This window comes from Octodon degus, unplaced genomic scaffold (genome assembly GCF_000260255.1).
Source record: "Octodon degus isolate 3935 unplaced genomic scaffold, OctDeg1.0 scaffold00005, whole genome shotgun sequence".
NCBI lineage: Eukaryota > Metazoa > Chordata > Mammalia > Rodentia > Octodontidae > Octodon > Octodon degus.
The window spans coordinates 19717480-19740934 of record NW_004524581.1 but is presented as its reverse complement, the minus strand read 5'-3'; the positions used below and the strand labels follow the sequence as shown (position 1 = coordinate 19740934).

At 39.2% G+C, this 23455-nt stretch overlaps 1 protein-coding gene across 1 annotated transcript in view; it reads left to right on the top strand.

Moving 5' to 3' along the window:
* Cd2ap (CD2 associated protein) overlaps positions 1-23455 on the top strand; it is a 132784-nt gene that overhangs the window by 77214 nt on the left and 32115 nt on the right. Inside the window, exons 4-8 of the mRNA XM_023719181.1 lie at positions 10865-10965; positions 15238-15358; positions 17998-18185; positions 20330-20408; positions 21048-21142. Of these exons, the coding sequence (XP_023574949.1) occupies positions 10865-10965; positions 15238-15358; positions 17998-18185; positions 20330-20408; positions 21048-21142 (584 nt within the window). The remainder of the gene's footprint in view (positions 1-10864; positions 10966-15237; positions 15359-17997; positions 18186-20329; positions 20409-21047; positions 21143-23455) is intronic.

The following is a 23455-nucleotide window of genomic DNA, read 5'->3' as shown; positions in this document are numbered from 1 at the left end:
TGGTGGAGCATACCTGCAATCCCAGCACTTGAGAGGCAGAGGCAGGAAGATTACTGTTGGTTGAAGGCCAGCCTGGGTTAAAAGTGAGTTCAAGGCCAACCTGAATTGTGCTGTGAAAGCCTGTGTCAAAAAGACCATAAATAAGTAAATATTCCTCAGCCTTCTAATGGGAGATAGGATTTTTTTTTCCCCCTGTCTTTTTGAAAATTCTAAGTCTACAAAAAGGTGAAGGAATGGTTTTCAGTGAACTGGTATGCCCTTCTCCCAAGTTTGCTGTTAACATCTTGTGACATTAGCTTTGTCATCTTTTCTTTGTGACAGGGTCTCACTTTGTAGTCCAGGCTGACCTGGACTTCATAGCAGTCTACCTGCATCAGCCTCCCAAGTGCTGGGATTACAGGCAAACACCCCCCTGTCTGTTCTTTCTTTCTGTCTGCAATATACTAAGTATATTGCAGACATGGTATTTTACTCCTGATGAATTTTTTCTTCTTGATACTGATAATGTTTCTAGATTTTAAGTGTTAAGAAGTGTATCTCAGAAATATAACTAGTGTCTTGAGCAACTTGAACCTTGCATGTCATGGCATAAATATTATGAAATTCTTACTTTCAAAGTTAAAGAAATTTTAAAGACTGAATCATATAGAAAATGGCTGCATCACTCTTAACATTTGGTGACAGTATTATCACTTACAGACTTGGTTTCTAGAGAATTTAGGTGATCTAAATGAGCATTAACAACTGGCCTTAGAACTCGTCTTCTGACTTCCAAGCATGTGATGTTTCCATTGTAGCATTATGTCTTTCTGTTTAGAAGGGTATTTAGAGATACCCATGATCAAGATTTGCAATGTAGTGAAATTCTGATTTTCTGGATTACTTCTCAGGGTTCTTCTTTGTTGCTACCTGTTATTAGAGCCATCATATTACCAAGTGTAGGAGACACTTCCTGGACCTCGTCTCGGTCCGAGAAGCCAATATTTATAATCCCATCAAGTTGATTCCAATCTACCACTTACAATGCTACCCATGGCGAAAGTAAAGACACTAAATTATATTTTCAATCATTGGGGAGTCAAAGGGCTCTAAGTCCAGCCACGAAGATGGTTTTCCGGAACCAACAGAGCTACCCAGGGCCTCACCCTGTTTTTATTCAGTGGGGGAGTGGCTTGAGGAGGATTGACTGAGAATTGTGGGAAATAGGTGATCATTGCGAGCTGAGCTAGGTGGGTGGCCTACATTTACCTAAGGCCAATTGATAAACAGAAGTCCTATCCAGCTCTGTACATAGGAAAATAGGGCCAGGCTCAGTCAAAATGGAGACAGTCACTCTTCTTTCAAGGAGAGCTGCTCAGGTGGTCCTCCACAGTTCCCCCTTCTTTGCTTTGAAGCAGCTGGAGCAGTGTCAGTTCTGGCCACATAGCCCTTAGCTGTTGTTGGGCTAGGTCCCATTCTACCTTCCCTATCAATAATGAAAAGGATTAATAGTATGGGCCAATATAGGAGTGTCTGTCTCTTCCAAAAGTTGTAAGGTCACCTTATCTTCCATCCTGTCTCCTCAAGGGCCTGGCCCTATCTGACTGCCTATAACATTTCTATCTAACTTGACTGCCTACAACATTCCCCCCTCTGAAGAAGTAACCTGAACTGCCATGAAGGGATTGTGGGCGATGACCGCTCTGGCTTCTTCAAGCTGAAAGGGGTCGTAGTTGTTGACCAGCAGTCAGGTATATTCTTCAGAGGTTCTATCTAAAGGCCCAAAAGATGACAGGCATTTTCTCTTGGGTGAACGTATAGCTTTGAGTCTGGAGGAGACAAAGGCAAAGAAAAAATTAAGTATGCATGGGTTAAATAATCACAACAGGATAATTATGAAAAAGACAAGTTAGAACCTTTTGCAGGTCCATTAGCAGAGACAAAATTTGGTGGATCCCAGTTAAAGGAATCTTAACCTAGCATATTCACTATAGGTTTTACCTATATGATTACCTGGGTTTTTGTATCTTCTAAGAAAGAAATTAGGGCACATATAAGGAAAGCATGAACATTCGAGCCAATAGGTACATTTATAAGCCTTTTTTTTTTGAGACCTAGCAATCATAACTCACTAGCTCTTAGACCCCTTTATTCATGGAGTCTGAAAGTTTGCTATCAGCCCCTCTAGCTTTAGTTAAGAGAGGTCACACATGTATTCGCCATCAACATGAAATATCTGCATTACATCAGAAATTAACCAGGTTAACTCATATACTTACCATGAAATAACAACAATACTATTACGTTTGTAGAAAATCAGTCTAAGCATCATTGTTTAGTATGCAACCTGAATACATTGTATTATCTCAATTATAGCTAAGGCAAGATGTCTTTCTAAGTCTGTTTCTGTTGTGGTACGATGACTGGAAGGAAAGTCAGGGTCGTAAGACAGAGAGACCTGTGCCAATTTCCAGCAATAGGCTGGGTTTCTTTTCCTTCCTATAGTCATGATTACTCAGGGCTCCTCCATGGAGATGGTAGGTAGAGGCAACAGTCTGGCCAGAGGGAGAAGGCAGGCCCAGGGCCCTTCAGTTCTACTGGACCATTTGAGAAGCTGAGTCTGAGCTCTGGGGCCTCCACATCAGAGTGCAGTCTCACTTCCAGTGGCTACTGTGGCAGTCAGGGCATGGCTTGTGGGCCTTTTAAGGCAGTCCCTCTTATGCTGGCCTGGCTTCTGACAGCAATAGTAGATAAACCTCATTGTCCTTGAGCTCTTCTTGGAGCCAAGAGAATCAGACTTAGGGTCTGTTTTGAGACGGCAAAAATGGCAGCCATTTTTGATCTCTTTGTTTTCTCTCCTTGGTTTTCTCCCAGTTCCAATTATAGGACACTTAAACAGTTTTTACCAAAGTATCAAATGAGTTGTCTGGAGCAAAAGCTATCTTTTGTAGCTCCTGAACTTATCTGTAAGAGTAATCTGTTTCTCTATTTAACATTGGACAGGGCCTCTGAGTTCATGATATAGTTGGAGGAGTCTGTAAAAGAAATCTTGTGCCAATCTCGATCTTTCCCTAGAAGGAAACCTGTAGGGGACCAGTCTATAAAGGAATAATTAAATTTGTGTATGGCCCATCCATGTTAAGGATCTCTGCAAGTCTGCCACGGACCCAAGTCACCTTCCTCAAAGTGAGGGGCATGAGCTTCTGGAATACAGATAGTAATGTTAGGTTTAAAGTTTCTTACCATGTTGCCCTCTGTGGTAATAGAACAAGTTAATAGGGCAAATCATCCTTTAGACAATTGCACTTTCCATGTTTGATCAGAAACTGTCATGCAAAGGCTAGAATCTTTTTGTAGATGGGCTACACATAAGGGTGGAAATATAAAATGAGATGTGACATTAAGCGTAGCCTGTTTTTGTAGATGCACTAAAATTTGTGGGCCTGGTATTGCTCTCTATAGAATGGAAAACTTCTGGGGGCCTGTCCATCCAAGTAAGTGGTCTAAGTAAGGGTGAATTAGATATATAGGCCCAATACTCTTCTCCCTGAACCAGGGGAATACATAGTGTAGCTGCTAGGAGAGCAAGCATAGTGATGAAAAGATTTTCAGGTGATTGAATCAAACCCTGGCAGTCAACAGGGTGTCGCGCCTCACGAATGGTTTGCTGCAGGCCTTCTCATGACAGGGGATGATGCTCTGTTACATCGATTGTTTGAGGTCTGGGTAGAGGGTCTGACATGTTGCACCCGTGAGTTGGATGTTGACCATGGAGCTACCCCAGTGGGCAGTGGTGAGCCTCTTCCATCGTAGATGCTGGAAGTCTTCGACTGGGGGGCTGAAGTCTCTCAGTGCTTCTTAGTGACACTGATTCATCATGGAGCTAACCGGTCCATGGGCGCACACATCAGGATGGAATCCATAATGTTTCTTCATCTCCTGTAACAATACTTGCGTATCCTCTGCTCTAATTTAAAAGTGATGCCGGACCATTCCACACACATGTTTGGGGGTCCCTTCATGCTACAGGGGGTAAAGATCTCTGAGAATGGTTAGATCCTTTTCCCAGTGTAGCATGGCTTGTGGCAATTCAGAATCAGGAGCAGGATTTAGAAAGTTTAAAACATAGGTAGCAAAATTTAAATGTGTCTGAGGAGAACTCTAACCTTCTATGCCTCCCTTCTTTTGTTTAGCTAGTTGATTTTTTAATTTAAGATGAGTATGCTCAATTATAGCTTGACCTTGAGGATTATAAGGGATCCCTGTGACATGCTGTATATTCCAGTTGTCAAGAAAGCTCTGAAAATGTCTACTAACATAGACAGGGCCATTATCAGTTTTTATTTTTTGTGGCACTCCTAATGTAGCAAAGGCTGATACACAATGCTGTATGACATGTCGACTTTGCTCTCTTGATTGACAGGTGGCATGGATCATATGTGAAAAGGTATCTATAGAAACATGAATGTACTTTAGTTTGTTAAAAGAGGCTATATGGGTAATATCCATTTGCCATAATTGATTGGTTTTTAGACCTCTGGGATTGCAGCCTTGTTGAGGAATAAGCCTAGGAATCTAGGAATGAGCTGGCAGGAAGGGCATGACATAACTATTTGTCTCGCTTGAGCTTTGGTAATTTTAAACTCCCTTTGCAGAGATCTAGAATTTTGATGAAAAAATTCATGGGATCCTCTTGCTTTATCAAAAACAGAAATCAAGTTAATAAGAGCATCTGCATTATAATTCCCCAAGGATAATGGATCTGGGAGATTGGAATGGGCTCTAATATGATCAATAAAGAAGGGAGCAGTTTGTTGAGAATAGCTTTCTGTAATTTTAAAAACAGTTATAATAAAGTTGGCTCAATGGTGGAGCGAATAGAAGCAGTTTCAATCTTTTGAGTTAGATATACTGCATATGAAGAGTCACTTAATATATTAAGGGCCTGATCTGCAGATTGCTCTATAACATAAAGGATACCCCTAATCTCTGAGCACTGTGCGGAATCTCCTTGCGTAGAGAATGAATGTTGGAATGAGCAGCTCCAGATAGCTGCCTTTCCTCTGGAAGAGCCATCTGTAAAGTAAATTGGGGCCCCTGCCAGAGGCTGTAATTGGGTAACTTTAGGAAGAATAATAGAGGTGCGAAGGAAGAATTGCAAGAGAGGATCATTTGGATAGTGATTGTCTATGGTCGTTAGAAATTGGGCAAATGCCACCTGCCAGAATAAGGCAGTTTGGAGCAATGTCTGTCTCTGTTGAGCATCTAGTGGGACTACAATAACATCTGGATCATGTCCAAAAACCTGACATGCTCTACCTCTTCCCATGGTCACTACTTTTACTATCTGTTCTACATATAACTGGAGAGTTTTTACTACTTGATTTGGCAAAAACAGCCACTCCATAGGGGAAAGAACCTTATTAATACATTGTCCTAACATCCCTGTAGGAGAATGAGGTGTTTGTAACACAAATAAAGAGGTTGAATAATGTCAATTCTGAAGCACTGTCTTGAATAAAGACATTTTTCAATTAATTTTAGTTCCTGCTTGGCTTCTTCTATGAGTTGTTGGGGAGAATTTAAATCTTTATCACCTTGCAGAATGCTATATAATCCTTGTAACTGATAGGTTGCTATGCCTACTTTTGGTCTGAGCCAGTTAATGTCTCCTAACAGTTTTTGGAAATCATTTAGAGTTTGTAGCCTATCTATTCTTATTTGGATCTTTTGTGGCTTAATTACCTTTCCAGAGACAATACAGCCCAAATAATTATAAGGACTGATCATTTGTACTTTCTCAGGTACTAGTTGAAGGCCAAAGGCAGACAAATCTCGTTTTACTTCTTCAGTCTCAGCAAGTTAGGCTTGGAAGACATAGCCAATAATATGTCGTCCATGTAGTGTATGATATAAGCCTGAGAGAACTGAGTTCTACATCTCTTTAAGGCTTGTGCTACAGACAACTGACACAAAGTGGCACTATTTGCCATTCCCTGTGGGAGCCCTGTCCATTGAAAACGCCTTCCCGGCGCACTAAAATTAGTGCTAGGTACTGAAAATGCAAAAAACTGTTGGTCCAGAGGTGAGGGAGGAATATTAAAAAAACAGTCTTTGAGATCAATGACAACCATAGGCCAGTGTCTAGGTACTGCTGTAACACTAGGAAGACCAGGTTGTAGTGCCCCCATCAGCAGCATGCAAGCATTCACAGCTCTTAAATCTTGTATTAATCTCCATTTGCCTGATCTTTTTGGAATAACAAACACTGGGGTATTCCACGGGCTAACAGATGGCTCAAGGTGCCCTAACTGTAATTGTTCTTCTACCAGTGCTGATAAGATCTTCAGCTTCTCCTGAGTTAGGGGCCATTGTGAAACCCATTTTGGCTCTGTTGTTTTCCATTGAATTGGCAGTGCAGAAATAGGTGGAGAAGTGACAATGGCCCTGCTGTAAATTTGGCTCATAGTCAATGCCAAGTCTGTCTTGTTTTATTAAAGGCTCAAATGGAAGAATACTTCCTTGCAAGTTTTGACCTAAGCCTTTGTTTTCTTGGTAGCCCATCTTAGCCATCATTTTGCTAGCAGGTGATACACACTTCTGTAGGGCAGAAGTAGTTAAAACAACACCCCATTCTTTCATAAGATCTCTGCCCCACAGATTGACTGGAATAGGTGCAATGAAGGGCATTATAATACCTTTCTGCCCATCAGGACCAATATATGAAAGAGGCAGCACACTCTGCGAGACAGACTGTGGAGATCCTAAACCTATCAGAGCTGTGGAGGCAGGTCTAGTTGGCCAAGCAGACGGCCAAGATTGGCTATTGATAATGGTGACTTCAGCTCCTGTATCCATCAGTCCAGAAAAAGTTTTCCTGTTTAATCTAACAGTACAAGTAGGTTTATGACTAGAAATGATTTGGGAGACGTAAATTTCCTTGTTTAAAGGCTTATCTCTATTAGGTTCATGAAAGGGCTAGTGCAGGAGATGACCAAACTGTGGGAAAGAGCAAAACCTGAGCAATCAGATCACCAGGCTCAATTACCCAAATATCAGTGGAACATGCAGCAACTGATACTTCTTTATTATAATCACCATCTACTACAGTTGGAATTATATTAAGGCCTTTAGGAATTAAGCTCAATTTTCCAATAATTAATCCTATGGTTCCTTCTGGTGGTGGCCCATAGATTCCAGTAGGGATTAAAACTGGATTTTCCCCCCCTAATAAGTGGATGTGAGAAGCTGCTGGTAAATCTAATCCTGGACTCTGTGGTTCTTCGTATGAGGGACTTAGTTGCCGTGTACCCATCCTGGTAGTGGGGTCATTGTCTGTCTGGTTTAGACTGGATATAACTGGTTTAGTTGCTTCTGGGATAGCACGGCATTGCTTGAGTTTGTCCCCTGCATTTGTGCCTGGCCCTGGGGAAGGGCCGATTCCCCATTTCCCTGAAGGAGTGTGCCATCTTTGTGAAATTTAGACTTATAGTCTTTTGCCCAGTGGAAACCTTTCTTGCAGTGTGGACATGGAGTATTTGGTAGATCAGGGTATGGTCTTGCAACAGCCTGCCTAGCAGAGTTGGTTGACTTCGTAAAAAGATCTGGGCAGCGGCGGCGAGTATGTCCACATTTGCCACAATTAAAGCATTTAATCATATCCAATCTTTCACCAAAGTGTTGGGATAGAGTCTGTGCCATGAGCACAGATGCATGGGTGGTAGACCCAATATTCTGGCATGCTCGAATGTAAGTACATAAATCCTGTGTATGGAGTACTGAGGCTAAGGCCCTTTTACAATCTTCATTGGCGTTCTCATATGTTAACTGACGAATAAGTTTTTTAGCTGCATTATTGTGTGAGATCTGCCTGTTTACAGCTTCTTGCAACCTTACTACTAATTGGATGTAACCTTACTAATTGGATGTAAGTTTCACTAGGGCCCTGGAGTATCTGGGTAAAGGATTTATTGGGTGTACCATCTTCTGGCACAGAAATTCATGCTTGACATAGCAGCTCCTTGCATTGCATGAAAAGGAGGGGCGGGGCACGTGCCTGGACCTTTAAGTCAGCATATTGTCTAGTGCCAGTTAGCATTTCTTGTGTTATTACTTTAAGATTCTCATCCCCACTATCTTGATTACTCTGTGCCTGCTCTGAGATGAAGGTCTTTAATTGTGATTCAAAATGCCGGAATTGTGCGGATGATAGACATGTGCGCGCGAGATGGGTTACATCACTTGGTGTCATTTGGAAGCCTTGAATTATGTTATCCAAGCAACCAAGTGTGTAAGGGCCATGGACACCATTGTCTAACACACTCTGTCTTAATTCTTTCAGGAGCAAAATGTTAAAGGCCGCACGAGTACTGCGTTTATGAGTAGGGTGTTCTGGATCTGTCTCCTCAAGGACAGGGAAGCACATTGTCTTTGGATATAACCTCATATCACTGTATTTTAGCCTCCTTAAGGCTGGAGAAGGAGGAGGCTCATTCCTAACTTGATTGTTGGGTATGCCTGAGAGAAGGGCTGTAGGGAGTGGAGGGGCAGTGGGGAGAACAGGGAGAGGATTAGCTATATCCTTTACCTTGTTTATCAATAAAACTTTGAAAAAAAAAAAAACAAAAAACACTTCCTTGTTTTCTAGAAGCCCATTAGGAAAGTCCTGTCCCAGGTGATCCAACTCTTCTGTTATAGTTCCATCAGAGCTCTTCTTGATTACAATTGCCTTGTTTACTACCCTCAGGCCAGGATCCTTAGAATGCTTTGTAATGGTAAGCTGTTGCTGATCTGCATTCCTTCCTTGGCTGTTACATTGGAAGGCCCAGATAGCTCCCTTTACCAGGTTATATGTGGCTATAGTTTGTGAGTGAATTTTCCTTTTCTGAGCTTTGGCTACATAGAAGTTCTTACCTATTTCATCCCAAATCCTCAGATCCAGTGTACCAACTTTGGGAAAAAAAAATGGATAAAATGTAGTTATCTCATGGAGTAATCTCAAAACTCGCTTAGATGGTATCTTAATATCAGCATCTTTTAGCAGCATCATAATCAATAAACTAAATTCTTTCTCTTCTGTGGATAAAGACTGAGCTTGCCCCATTGTTACCCTTGACAAACAGATTCCTATTTGCTACTTGCGTCTGAGCACTATAATTAATAAAATGCTCCGCTTACCTTTAAATTGGTCACACAAGGTCCAGTGGGTTGCCTGCACGTGATTCTGGTAAGTGGTCCTTGTGTTGAGAAGGTCGCGCATTCCGGCCACATTGGGCGCCAATTGTAGGAGACACTTCCTGGACATCGTCTTGGTCCAAGAAGCCAATATTTATAACCCCAAAGTTTCGTTATTGGAATCCCATCAAGTTGATTCCAGTCTACCACTTGCAGTGCTACCCATGGTGAAAGTAAAGACACTAAATTATATTTTCAATCATCGGGGAGTCAAGGGGCTCTAAGTCCAGCCACGAAGATGGCTTTCTGGAACCAAGAAAGCGACCCAGGGCCTCACCCTGTTTTTATTCAGTGGGGGAGTGGCTTGAGGAGGGTTGACTGAGAATTGTGGGAAATAGGTGATCATTGTGAGCTGAGCTAGGTGGGTGGCCTACATTTACCTAAGGCCAATTGATAAACAGAAGTCCTATCCAGCTCTGTACATAGGAAAATAGGGTCAGGCTCAGTCAAAATGGAGACAGTCACTCTTCTTTCAAGGAGAGCTGCTCAGGTGGTCCTCTACAACCAAGCTCTATTTTGTTGGTAAAACTGCCCTTTTGATCCAGAGTGTCACATTTATCTTAACCAGTTCTTGCATTTTTGTCTGATTCCTCTTGCCTTGTGTAACTCTTTTTCCTTGAAGCCTTCCATTTCTCCTTTAATTCAGACTGTTCTTTTTGTTAACTTTTGGAATATTTGGAGTTTGTGCTCAATATTAATTGTGTATTCAGGTGTATCACTATTTTAGTTCTTCAAGCGTGCATTTAAATTACAGGAAAAATACTGTTTGGATTGGTGGTAGGCTGATGATGGACTGTGACCTTCCTGGGACATTGTTGATATTCTGTATGGTGAGACCTAGATGCTTTGTTCATTAACTCATTCACAAGTGTTTAATGGATGCTACTGTGGCTTGAATGATGGTCCCTCCAAAATTCAGGATGAGGCTTAATCCTCGTTATGATGGTATTAAGAGACAGGGTCTTTGACAAGTGCCGAGAGGGCTGTGTCCTTATGAAGATTAGTACCTTGTGAAAGGGCTGAGGACAAAGTGGTGACTACATAGCAAGGGGGTCGTCACTATGCATTGAACTTCCTGGTGCCCTCATCTTGGACTTAGCAGCCTTTGGAATATGATAGAAAATTCTATTTATACTTTTTTTCAGACTGAGGTATTTTGTTAAAGCAGCCTAGACTAAGGTGGATACATTGTATAAACCAGGCATTTATGCTGGGTGCTGGAAAGAGCAATCAACAAACCCAGTGTCTATTAGTCTTTAGCTGATGGAGTAGAAGGGGATTTTCAGAAGACAGTAAGTCACTGTGATGCATGAAAAGGTGAGTTATCAGTAGTAGGTAGGGTGCAGACTTCAGTTGGGCAGAGTATGTGGTACTGTAGAAACACAGAGGAAGAATCCTGAGTCCATAAAGCTATTTCAGAGTTAATATTTTGTAACTGAGAACTGAAAAGGAATTGAAGGCAAGACAAAGTGAACTTTATGGATGAAAGCAGCTGTGGCAGAAGAAAAAAGATAAATTGGGAACGACATGTTCAAGGCATATGTTCTGTTTGGTCACCCATGTGAGCCTTCTGATGAGAAACATGATATGTGACTTAAGGTGCTCTTTTGCAAATGACCTTTTCAACCTGATTTTTTGTCGTTTCCTTTAGAGACCAAGAAGCGTCAGTGTAAAGTTCTCTTTGAGTACATTCCACAGAATGAGGATGAGTTGGAGCTGAAGGTGGGAGATATCATTGATATTAATGAGGAGGTAAGGATGCCAGGGGAGTGGTACCCATCAGTTATGTAAGTGATAGTCAGAGTTTGGAAAAATGCTTTGGAAGAATATTAATTATGTGAGTTTTTTTTTTTTTTTTTTTTTTTTTTTTGTAAGGGACAGGTCTACAGGGTGTTCAGGGTCTCACTACTAGAACAGACTCATAGTGATCCACCTGTTTACAGCCTCCCAACATCCGGGATTACAGGCCTGTGCCCACGCCCTATCTCAATGGCTGTCTCAGCGTTCCTTGGGAGCGGGACCAGCACAGCAGGCCCTAGGATCGGACCCTTGGCCCCTGTGCCTGCTTGCAGGTGCTTTAATCCTCCTGAGCTATTGGCAAGCCCTGTGAGTTTGTTTTTTTTATAAAATTTAAAGGTGAAGATTTTCTTTATTCGTCCTTGCTCTGTACTAGTATTTGTATATTATAGTTACCGTACTTCACTTGAAGAATGGGAGAAAAACATATTATAAGCTAAAAATTAAACAGTAAGGACCTGGGAGAGTTTTTTTGCGATTCTGAATTTACTACAGGAATAGAGCAGCATGTTTTGCATAATAAAGGGATGCAGAGTAGAAGCTTGTTAAAAGCTTTGTCTTGTATGAATTGTTGCAATCAAATATTAACTGTAAATACCTTTTATGTCCAGGCATGGTGGTACACATCCGTAATCCCAGCAGTCAGGAGGCTGAGCAGGAGGATTGTTTCTAGTTCCAGGCCAGCCTGGGCTACACAATGAGTTCAAGGCCAGCCTGAACTACATAGTGAGACTTTATCTCAAAAAACTCCAAACTGTTGTGATAGCTTGACGGTGTAAGCACTTGCCTGGCAAATGCAAGGATCCACATTCAGTCACCAGAACCAGGCATGGTGGTGCACACCTATAATCCCAGCACTGGCAAGGCTGAGACAGAAGGATCACTAGGAGTCTGAGCTGTGTAGTGAGATTCTGCACCAAATAAATTAATAAATAAATAATTACATAAGTAAACACTCCCCTATTCTATAGCTTTAATATTTTAGAATGAAATGCAAGAATATTTTAAAAGTCACTTTTTAAAAAAATTTTATTTAGTGTGTGTGTGTGTGTGTGTGTGTGTGGCCAGCTCAGCCCACCAGGGGGCGGGGCTGGCTGGCATGTGGAGCTGGGGGATTGAACCGCGGTCCCTGTGCTTTGCTAAGCTTGTTCTAAGTAGGTGCTTTAGACCACTGAGCCATCTCACCAGCCCCCTAAAAGTCACTTTTCATGTCTCTGCTTTTATCATTGAAGAAGTAGTGAAGTTTTGTTTGGCGCGTGGAGATACCATTTTCAAAGCATGTATTTTGATATCATATAGCAAGGATTGATTTTTTTGAGGGTCATACCATACTGTAGTATAATTTATCACTCATTTATGTTAACTTTCAGTGTGTTTATACAAAAAGTTGTTTTATTTCCATGTGGTAACAGTAGTAAAACATTAATTGGGCCTATGTTATATCTGAAATACTTTGCCCTTTTGCATTTATTATTTCCTTTAAACTTCTAAACAACCTAAAAGGATAGGAGTTTCTGTGTTTTTTGTTGTTTTGAGACAGTGTCTTGCTATGTAGTCCAGGCTGGCCTTGAACTTGAGGTAGTCCTCCTGCCTCAGTCTATTGAATGATGGGATTATAGACATGTACCACTACACCCATGTGCTACTGTACCTGGCCTGAGGATAAGAATTTTTATCCTCATTTTATATAAGGATAGATTGAATTGCAGAAGATAAGTGACGGGCTGTTCAGGTACAGTTGCTGCTGCAAACTTACTGGAAACAGTTCTGTGGTTGTATGGGTCAGGAGTTCAGATAAAGCATTCCTGGTTTGCCTGTCGGTATTCCATAGGCCTCAGGTGGGAGGGTTCAAAGCTGGAGGCTGGTAGAGTTGTAGGAGAGTTCTTTTATACAAAGTGTAATACCTAGAAACTTCAGGGTACAACTCCCATCAGAGGTCCATTTTGTAGCGTTTATTTGGCTTGGCTTTTTTATAACTTGGGGGCCTTCAGGTAGTCAGGTTTACATATAGGGTAAGCTTAATCTGAAAATATGAAGTATTCTCAAATGTAGACCTTTGTTTTTTAAATACTGATGTAACACTCAAAAAGTTTCAGATTTTTGGAGTGTTTTAGATTTTTGGATTAGGGATGCTTAATTGGAAATGTTGATGCAAATATTTGAAAGTTTGAAAAACTGTGGGATCTCCGATGCATTGGTTCCAAATATTTTGGATAGGGACACTAAATTTGTAATTTAAAGCAAGTTCACAGCTCTTAAGTGTAAGCATTTCAGCAAGTGTGTTGAAATGCCTTTATAGTGTAGCCTTAAAATGCTAGTGATATTTTCACTACATTGTGTTGCTGCAGTCCAAGTGTAGCCCATTAAGATGGAAGATGAGGTCACAAAGATCACCACTTCTTGTGGGAATCGAGTTAAGACCGCATTTATGAGACAGAGATCTTCATGCAGCCATCTTCACCTAAGTTTACACTTAGTGTAGGGGAGTATGAATTTAAATCCTTGCAGTCTGTGTTTGAATATCTTTACATCTGTGCTATTCTGCCTCCCAGGAATTCCTGGACTACATAAGCCTTCATTACCCACTTGCAGATTAATTAGGTATTGGCAGATCCTTAAGGTTCAAGTCCAGGTGATAATCTGATTTTTCTCTTCCTTTGCTATGCAGTTTGGTTTTTCTTAACCCTGTCATGTCTTTTGCAAATCACTTGCAGTCCCTTTGGTTCTTCTTTAAATCTTTTAAAATCTTTGAACAGTTCATGCTTACTCCCTACCTTGCTCCTTCAGACAGTTTGCATTCCAGGCACCTTGCACCTCACTCTACCTTTTGTAAATAAATCATTTCTTTCTGTGTTGTCATATTTTTCATATGCTTTGTACCTGGAAAACTCTTAATTAGGTTTTAGTGTATTCCTCTGTCCATTGAGAGTGTTTTTTATTGTTGTTGTTTTGGTACTGGGGATTGAATTCAGGACCTTGAGCTTGCCAACCAGGAAATTATGCCACTGAGCTATCTCCCCAGCCCCGAGACAGAGTGTTTTTGATTGATTAAAGCACTTGCTTTGTGCTCCTATAGCATTTTGTTTGTATTTTTGTTATAGTAGGTACCTCTTACATTGTATTATAATTATCTGCTTATTATTTGTATTCTTCCTTAGATTATTGTCTTCAAGGGCAGGGATTTCTTATGTACAAATTTATGTACATCATAACTTGTACATAGTGAGTACTTGTTAAATGAATAACTTAGAAGTTTGTTTTCAGGGGCTGGGGAAATGGCTCAGTAGAATAGGCGCTTCCCTGGCAAGCACGAGGGCCTGAGTTCAATCCCTGGTTCTGTAAAAAAAATAAATAAGTTTGCTTTCAAATTATGATTGGCAGAACAACATCTTTCTAGATAATGATTTTTATATACTATGGCTAAATATATTTTGATAGTTTACACGTAAAAGTTGCTTTCACTCATTAAAATTAACTAGTTAGCGTCTTTGGCAGAAGTCATAATTTTTTTTTTTGTGGAACTAGGTATTGAACTCAGGCCCTTGCACTTGCCAGAGAATTGCTTATTCCTCTGAGCCATCTCCCTAGCCCCTAGAAGTCATAAATTTTGAAACAATTATTAAATAACCTCATGGAAACTGAGTAATGTTATTATTAGCAAGTGTAAACATTGTTGTATAGAGAGCTTGAGGATATTTCTGCTTGAATTGGGATGTTTACTAGAGTCTGATATCTGAATTTTTAAAAGTAATTCTTTTTCATGCTTTAGTTAAAAAAAATCACTTCAGTGAAAAGTTAGTAATTTTTTGTGGTATTTAAAATTTACATTCTTATAGTCATCAAACTGTTTCCAAGTCAAAAATTTCTAAATAGGGGAAATAATGTAAGCTATAATAGTAATGTTCAAAAAGAGTGATGCCCTAAGAGGGCTCTGTGCATCCTGCTGTTCATACTTCTTTATGCCCAGCTGATACTTTCACAAAAAATACTTCTTAGTATTCTCTATGAGGGCTGCAACCTGCTACCAGTATAATTAATCCCATACCTAACTAATCCATTTAGGTGTAATCCACCTAAAACATATTTTCCCCTTTGTATTTTCTTGCTTTAAAGGGCTTTTTTGTATATTGTGTGCATCTGTTTTTGAAACGTAGTTTTTTTCACAAGGTAGGGTTTTCTCTTAAAAGAAATTTTTTTTTTTAGCACTTTCAAATTGTGTACTCTCAGGTGGAGGAAGGCTGGTGGAGTGGAACTCTGAACCACAAGCTGGGATTGTTTCCCTCAAACTTTGTGAAGGAGTTGGAGGGCACAGATGACGGTGATGCTTTGGAAGCCCAGGATGAGCCAGGTAGAAACAGTATGTTCCTGCATAGATTTAAATATGCTTACTATAGACCTACTAATGGTTTAATAATTTGGAAACTGCATTCTTACTTACTTTCAAACTTTCAGTCATCTTCTCTGTATTTGTCAGGGTTTTACTAGAGGAACAGATATAATAGAAGGAGCAGTTATAACTCAGAATGTTCAGATGTATAAGAAATTACAAGATTGGCTTATGGCAGTCAGCTGCAGAGTCAGATGAGGAATCGTGCAGAGGGCATCTGCATACCCTAGACTGAAGGACTCAGTCCAAAGGTCTGAAGCTCACTGCAGTGTTCCATGCAAGTCTCTTATCAATCTGCTGATGGGCCTTGTGGTGGAAGACTGAAGAATCTGTGCTGAATGCTAAAGAATCTGCAACAGAAAGCTGAAAGATCCAAGCCCGAGGCCGAAGAGTCTGTGCTGGAAGCCAGGAGATGAACTCCAAGCTGACTGCAAAGACTGAAGTTCCTCTGAGGAAGTGGAATGCCAAATCCATCCTCAACCCTTTCATGTACCCTTTTTTGTGCTTAGTCACTCTGGGTGGGCTGTCCCCGCCCTAGGGTGGGCCCCTCCCAGGGCCCAGGGTGTGGAACCTCCAAGGGATCCATCCAAATTGATACAATGTATGGACCACTACATCCACTTAGACAGTTTTTATAAAGGACATGATGTACATAGAAGGCAACTAAATATCTAGTCCAGTGATGGCAAACCTTTTAGAACTTTCGATGATACAAATATCCTGCTGTGGCATGCATGGCGTAGGTTTGCAACCACTGATCAAATAATTTCATGTCTTTGCTTCTCTGATTTCTGCTCTAAGTGTTATCTTTAATACAGTGACTGAAGATGCTACTTATGTTGTCTTCTTTCTTATTTTGTAAGATTCATTTACTATGTACTTTTGAGCTCTGAGTTTGCAAATATCTCACACTTGATATATTTGAGAAATTAAAAACTTTCTTTTTATTGTTTTTCATATTTACATAATTTTCTCTGGGTACTTTTCATTTGTTTTGTGATGTATACACTAAATCATCTTAACTTGCTCAGTTTTTAAGAGTGTGATTCTGAAAATTTTTACCCCAGATCAGATTTGTTACTTTAAAATATTGCTATTGGATTTAGGAATTTTTTTTTTTTTTTTTTTTTTTTTTTTTTTTTTTTTGTATTTTAGGAAAGGTCTATAGGGTGTTCAAGGTCTCACTACTAGATTGAACTCCTAGTGATTCCCCTGTTTACAGCATCCCAAGTGCTGGGATTACAGGTGTGTGCCACCAAGCCCAGTCTCAATCACCCTCTCAGCATGCCCTGGGGCAGGGCCGGCACAGCAGGCCTGGGGGATTGAATCCCCAGCCTCTGTGCCTGCTTGCAGGTGCTTTAACCTGCTGAGCTATTTGGCTGGCCCCCCAAAATTTTTTTTAAAAGAGGAATTAAATTTGTGAATGGTAAGCAGGGCTGAGTAGATCTTTTTCTTTTCTGGGTATTAACTCCAGGTCCTTCACACTGAAATACAACCCCAACCCTTTTTAAATTTTGTTTTGAGACAGGATATGGGTAAGTAGTCCAGGTTGAGCTCAAACTTAAACTTCCTGTCCAGGGCTCCAGGAGCACAGGGATTATAGGAGTATGCCACCATGCTAAGTACAGCTAAGTAATGTTTCTGTTAATGGAAGAGTGTATTATAGTGAGGATTTTAATGATTTATGTTTATATTATCTAGTACTTGGTAATTTTATGATTTTCTGAGTTAGTATAATGTCCAGTTATCAAAACTACATATCATGCTGGGTTTTAGCTCATTGGCAGTATTTGCCTAGTATGTGCAAGGTCCTGGGGATTCAAGCCCCAGCACCACTGGGGGAAAAAGGGAAGAAAAGAATCCTTCCAAAAGGTGAGATGAAATGGTCAGGGTGCTTAGCCTATTGTGTGCTTACACTTTTTCTTGTGTCCTGTAGGGTACACTGGCCTTTAACATCTCATTTTAGATGTCTCACACCATCTGGGGTTTCCAGGATCTGAGTCCAACTATAGTTCTTTGTTTGCAAAGCATGACTAATAAGTATTATCTAAAAGGCTTATTGTGTGAATTAACAAGTTTCTAAGCATATTGCTTGTCATAAAGGATTGTTTTGAACTATTTCTTTTGCTTTCTTAGTGCTTTCAATATTTTATGTAAGAATATGCAAATATTTTGAAATTAAGTAGGAAACATTATAAGGTTGTATGTTCAACATGGATTTATAAACCAAAGAGTACTCATGATAAGGGAGTGATGATGCTTCGAGGTTTCTTAGTAGCTGGGCAGTTGCCTGCACAGGGGCATCCCCAGCTGTGTCTCTTTACCTGTCACCCACCTGTGTCTGTCTGTTTTCCTTTCTCTGTTGATACTTAATGATCCCAATTTAATACTACAGCGCATATTCTGATTTCTCATCATTTCATTTCTAAGCCCAGCATACCCATGTATGAAGAAGATGGTATTGATATTCAATCATACCAGATCAGTTTTAGTTCTTTATTCTTCCTTTCCTTTAACTTCCATTCTTCTCTGTGTGTAGTTAACCATATTAGAAGGGTGATATAAGGTTGTCATTCTTTAAAATCATATTGTCCTTTCAGATTCTGTTCTGGCTGTGCTGACCTCACCTTTGCCCTCCCCGGGGGATGGTAGTGAGACTGCACCAGGGACAGCCACTCAGCCAAAGAAAATTCGAGGAATTGGGTTTGGAGATATTTTCAAAGATGGCTCTTTGAAACTTAGAACAAGAACATCCAGCAGTGAAACAGAAGAGAAAAAACCAGAAAAGGTGATAGTGACGAATTTAACTTAGATTACCTTTATTCTTTCTCTCATTAAACATTTTTAAAACTCTGTTACCTTTCTTCTTTTGAGATCCTATTTTGGTTATAAATGAGAAGTACAAAGGAAACTTTTCCTTCCAGATGTATAATAATGAATGTTCTTATGTATGAATCTTATTAAATGAGGATGGTTATTAGTAAATTTTTCTGAGAGGCCTTACATTTTTCAGTTATCACAATATAAATGGAAGAGGTTTTTGTTTTGCTTTTTTACTTTTTAAGTTAAAATTTAAAAAAAAAATTGGAAGTTGTTTTAAAATGAATTCACAATGAAATGTAAAATTAATTAGGTACCAAACTTTGCTTTGGGTTGTTCGTAATGATTATATTTCTCTCTTCTGAAAGTGTGTTTTTTATTAGCTTTTTACTGATATTGTCAAATGAAGCTAAGTTCATGAATCATAATTTGTAAAGTTTAATAAAATGCTTTAAAATAAACCTAAAAGTTTTTATTTTGAGGTAAAAATAACTTCAGTGTAGTCTAAAACATTCTTTTCAAAGTTTTTGCTCTTTGTGTTAGTATTTTGGAATTCAGATTATTTACTTTAGTCCGTGGCCATACCACCCTGAATGCGCCCGATCTCGTCTGATCTCGGAAGCTAAGCAGGGTCAGGCCTGGTTAGTACTTGGGTGGGAGATTATTTACTTTATATAGGAGGCATTTTCGTTGAGTTTAAGGAGTGTTTCTCTGTAGTTCTTATTTATGTCCACTCTTTTTTTTTTTTTTTTTTTTTTTTTTTGTACAGGGGATTGAACTCAGGACCCTGTGCTTGCCAGGCAAGGGCTTATTCTACTGAGTAGCTTCCCGGCCCATCTCAAAATTATTGGCTTTGACATTTCTTTCCTTTTTAAAATTTTATTTATTTATTTATTTATTTATTTATTAGACAGTGTCTTACTATGTAGGACAAAGACTGGCTTTGAACTTGGTTATGTAGCCCAGACTGGCCTTGAACTTATGGATATCCTCCTGCCTCAACCTCTGGAGTTCTGGGATGGGCCACCATGTCCAGCTTGACATTCATTTTTCTTAGTTTGATACATACATTCTCAGGTAATAGTAAGTTGAATTCAGGAAAAAGACCTTCAACTTTCTACTCTGCTGTTTCTTAGCTCTGAGACTGTAGTATTTAGGATCTAATTGACTGGACTTCTCAGTTTTTGAAATTGTGCTGTAGTTACATAACAAATGTTGACAAAGCAATTCTTGTGTTGTGAGAGATGTTAGATAGATGATTTGAGACCCCTTCCAACTCTAAAAGCTTATGATTATATTGGATAACTGTTGATTAATAGTTATATTAGTAATCTTAAGTGTCACCATGAATAGTGTCTGCCACACAGTGTGTGGTGGGTGTTGTCTCAGTTTGGAATAAATTGGAAGCACATTTGCTATGTGTGTAAATGACACAAGATTTGAAAGGGTAGTGAGGGTTGGGAGAAATTAAAGTTATTATCTAGAAGATAAGTATAAAAAACAGTGATAGGTACATTAGCCATGTATTCAAATATTTTATTAAATCTGGTGTTGATCATGCTGTTATTTCTGGGGAGAGAACTCAAAGAAGCACTTGTTCAAAGTAGTAAAGAATTTGTTATAGTTACAACAGAAAATGGGTATGTGGATGCTGTAAGAAATATATTACTTAAATATTTTCAATTGAAAACTAGTGAAATAGAATTATCCCATTTTTAAGAGTTAGTGCTAACAATCCACTTTCTGGAGTCAGACTTTATAGGTTCTGATCTCCAGTAATACATTATTGTTATATTGGGAGATTATTTGACTGCTTCCTAATCTACAAAAGGCAAGAGTAACAATGCTTACAATGTGCAGATGATTATAGACATTAAAATACATGTACTTTTATTATCCTTATTTAAAACTTCTAAAATAATGATAATGCATTAATGAGCATCAGATAATTAAGTTTTAGAAATTAATAGGCATTACCCAAACAAAAAACCAAGAAAATATGCATTACCAACTTAAGGAACTTTTCAGAAAATTGAGTAACTGTAAATGAAAACTCTGTTTGACAATGTCATTATTAAGTAACTTAATTGACCTCATCCTTTTCCATTTTAGCCCTTAGTCATACAGTCTGTAGGACCCAAAACCCAGAATGTGGAAATAATAAAAACAGACACTGAAGTTAAAATTAAAGGTAAGTTTTTAAATAAAAACCTCCATAGGAAAGACGTACTCAAATATATTGCTAAACTTGTTGGAGCCATTCATTATATAACTAAACAGAATATTAAATCCTACTGGAATGGACATCGTGAGATTTGAATTTTTTTTTTTTTTTTAATGTATTTGGTTATGGCAGAGTCTTACTATGCAGCTTGGACTCATAGTGATCCTCCTGCTTTCAGCGTGTCCAGTGCAGGGATTACAAGTGTGCACACTATGCCTGGACTCTGTGGCTTGCTCAGCCCGCCCTAGGGGTGGGCTGCATGGCATGTGGTGCAGGAGATTGAACCATGGTCCCTGCACTTGCTTAAACAGATGCTTTAGTCTGCTGAGCTATCTTGCTGGACCTGTGAGGTTAGATTTTGGAATACCATGTTCACTGATGTATCCCTGCAGGAAGGGCTTTACTTGAGACATAGATCTTTCGTGGATATTTGAAGAATTATTAATAGAATTGTTTTTTACCATATATTATTAGCTATAAATTTAAAGTTTTAAAATATAAATTTGAATTATTTATTTCTAATAGGGAATGGTATATTTTACTTCACATAAAATAGAGACTTGGTAAATACTATAAGCCACTATTTCCGTTCATTCTTTATTTCAGCTAAGGAATATTGTAGAACACTATTTGCCTATGATAGTTCTAATGAAGATGAACTTACTTTTAAAGAAGGGGAGATAATTCGTTTGATAAGTAAGGTAAGGATTTTTTTTTTTCTTTCAGTGAATCATTTAATTTGCTTATGGAAACACTTTTTACAATTCTGCATTTTCCGTAGAATAAGTTCTGTTTGTTTCTGGGGCCACAAGATCTGGTGCATAAATCTCCTGAAGGTTGTTTTTGTCTTTTTCTTTTTTGTTTTTCCAGACAGTGTCTTGTATGGTTCAGGCCAGCCTTGGAGTCACTGTGTGGCCCAGGCTGTCCTCAGACCCATGACAATCTGGCTGCTTCAGCATTCTACTTACTGAAATTATAGGCATATGCTACCATCCCTAGCCAGAAAGTTATTTTTTTAGCTAACTTTTATTGTCTACTTTTATCATAATTGATAGAGTGGAAATTTTTCTCTATTAAAAAAAATGTAAGAAGTTAGGTTCTCTGATTTCTGTCCTCACTTCTATGCTCTTTCTCCAATTTATTGTTTGAAGCATTATTCATAACATACACAGGAAAAATAGAAAAACAACCTGAATGTCAGACGATATGTGCCATAAAACTTCAGCCCTTGATTAGTTATATGGGCACATGATGTGATTTAGTAGCGTGGAATGAATTGTGAGACAAAACAAGAAGAAAACCATAGTTTTTGGATATAGACAGAACAATAACTACATATAAGAACATTATAAATTTGTCTTAATCCTATAGAATAATTTAGAAAGTTTTCCCCATTGTTTTTTTTTTTTTTTAAATATTTATTTATTTATTTATTTTGTGTGTGGCCAGCTCAGCCCACCAGGGGGTGGGGGCTGGCTGGCATGTGGTGCTGGGGGATTGAACCGCGGTCTCTGTGCTTTGCTAAGCTTAGCTTGTTCTAAGTAGGTGCTTTAGACCACTGAGCCATCTCACCAGCCCTCCCCGTTGTTTTAAATTGACTTTGTTTTCAGATGATTTAGTATGTATAATTAAGAAAATAATTTTTTTTTCTTTGTGGAACCGGGGATTGAACTCAGGCCCTTGCCCTTGCCCTTGCCCTTGCCAGGGAAGCACTTATTCTACTGAGCCACCTCCCTGGCTCCAAGACAATAATTTTTATTTTATATTTAAAGGATATAATGTTATGAAATATGAAGCGAATGAAAATTGTTATAGTGAAACAGTGAATCTGTACATGAACTCCTTTGGTTATCCATGTCATAAAGCCTGTAGAATGTATTTGCCATGAGCCCCATAATGTTTGTGATTTTTATTTTATTTTTTTCCTTTTGTATTTTAAGGAAGAGTCTGCAGGGTGTTCAGGGTATTACTACTAGATCAGACTCGTAGTAATTCTCCTGTTTACAGCCTTCCAAGTGCTGGGATTATAATCCCTTGCCACCATACCCAATCTCAATTGCTGTCTCAGCGCACCCCAGGAATGGGGCCAGCATGGCATGCCCTGAAATTGAGTTCCTGGCCCCTGTGCCTGCTTGCAGATGCTTTAATCCGCTGAGCTATTTGGCCGGCCCTGATTTTTAATATTTTTGAGGTTGGCAATGACACCTAATTTTTTGTGCAAGGATGGATTAGGATATTGGTTAGGGTGGGTATTTGGAACGTGTTTAGAGGAGCTTGTTACATTCTAATGTTAAATAAGTAACGTTTAGTGTATAAAGTGTTAATGTTGAGTTTAGAAATTTATATTCTTTCTCTCTACCTTCTTTTTCACTTACTTTCCTTTCATCTTTCTTTACCCCTGAGCACCTTTTAATGTGTAGGTGGAATTTCAAAATTCTGTTAATTATGTATGTATGTATGTATGTATGTATGCATGTATGTATTTGGTACAGGGTCCACAGGGTTTTACTACATAGATCAGACTTGTAGTGATTCTCCTGTTTTCATTCTCCCAAGTGCTGGGATTATAGGTTGCACCACCACGCCGTCTTAACTCACCCCTGGGGCAGTGTAGGCAGGGCACACTGGGGATTGAACCCTGGCTGCTGTGCTCTGTATAAGCAGGTGCTTTAGTGTGCTGAGCCATTTTACCAGCCCAAAGTTGAGTTATTTTAAAATATGAAACTCAACTTTTGTAACTACTTTTTCCCCCCATAATTTTATTGAGAAACAAATAGCAATGAGACATTTTCAAACCAAATCGGTAGGACAGTTTCAATAATTAACACATTGCATACATTCTTCCTAGTGGTTAATTGCTGTACAAGATGCAGACATGATATCCTATTTACAAATACCATTAGAACAAATCACTCTATTCATTAAGCAAATGTAACTATATATCTATCCTAACCACTTTGAATACACAGACAAAATGGACATTCATCTGTATACCCTTTTTTGTTAAGTTCCAT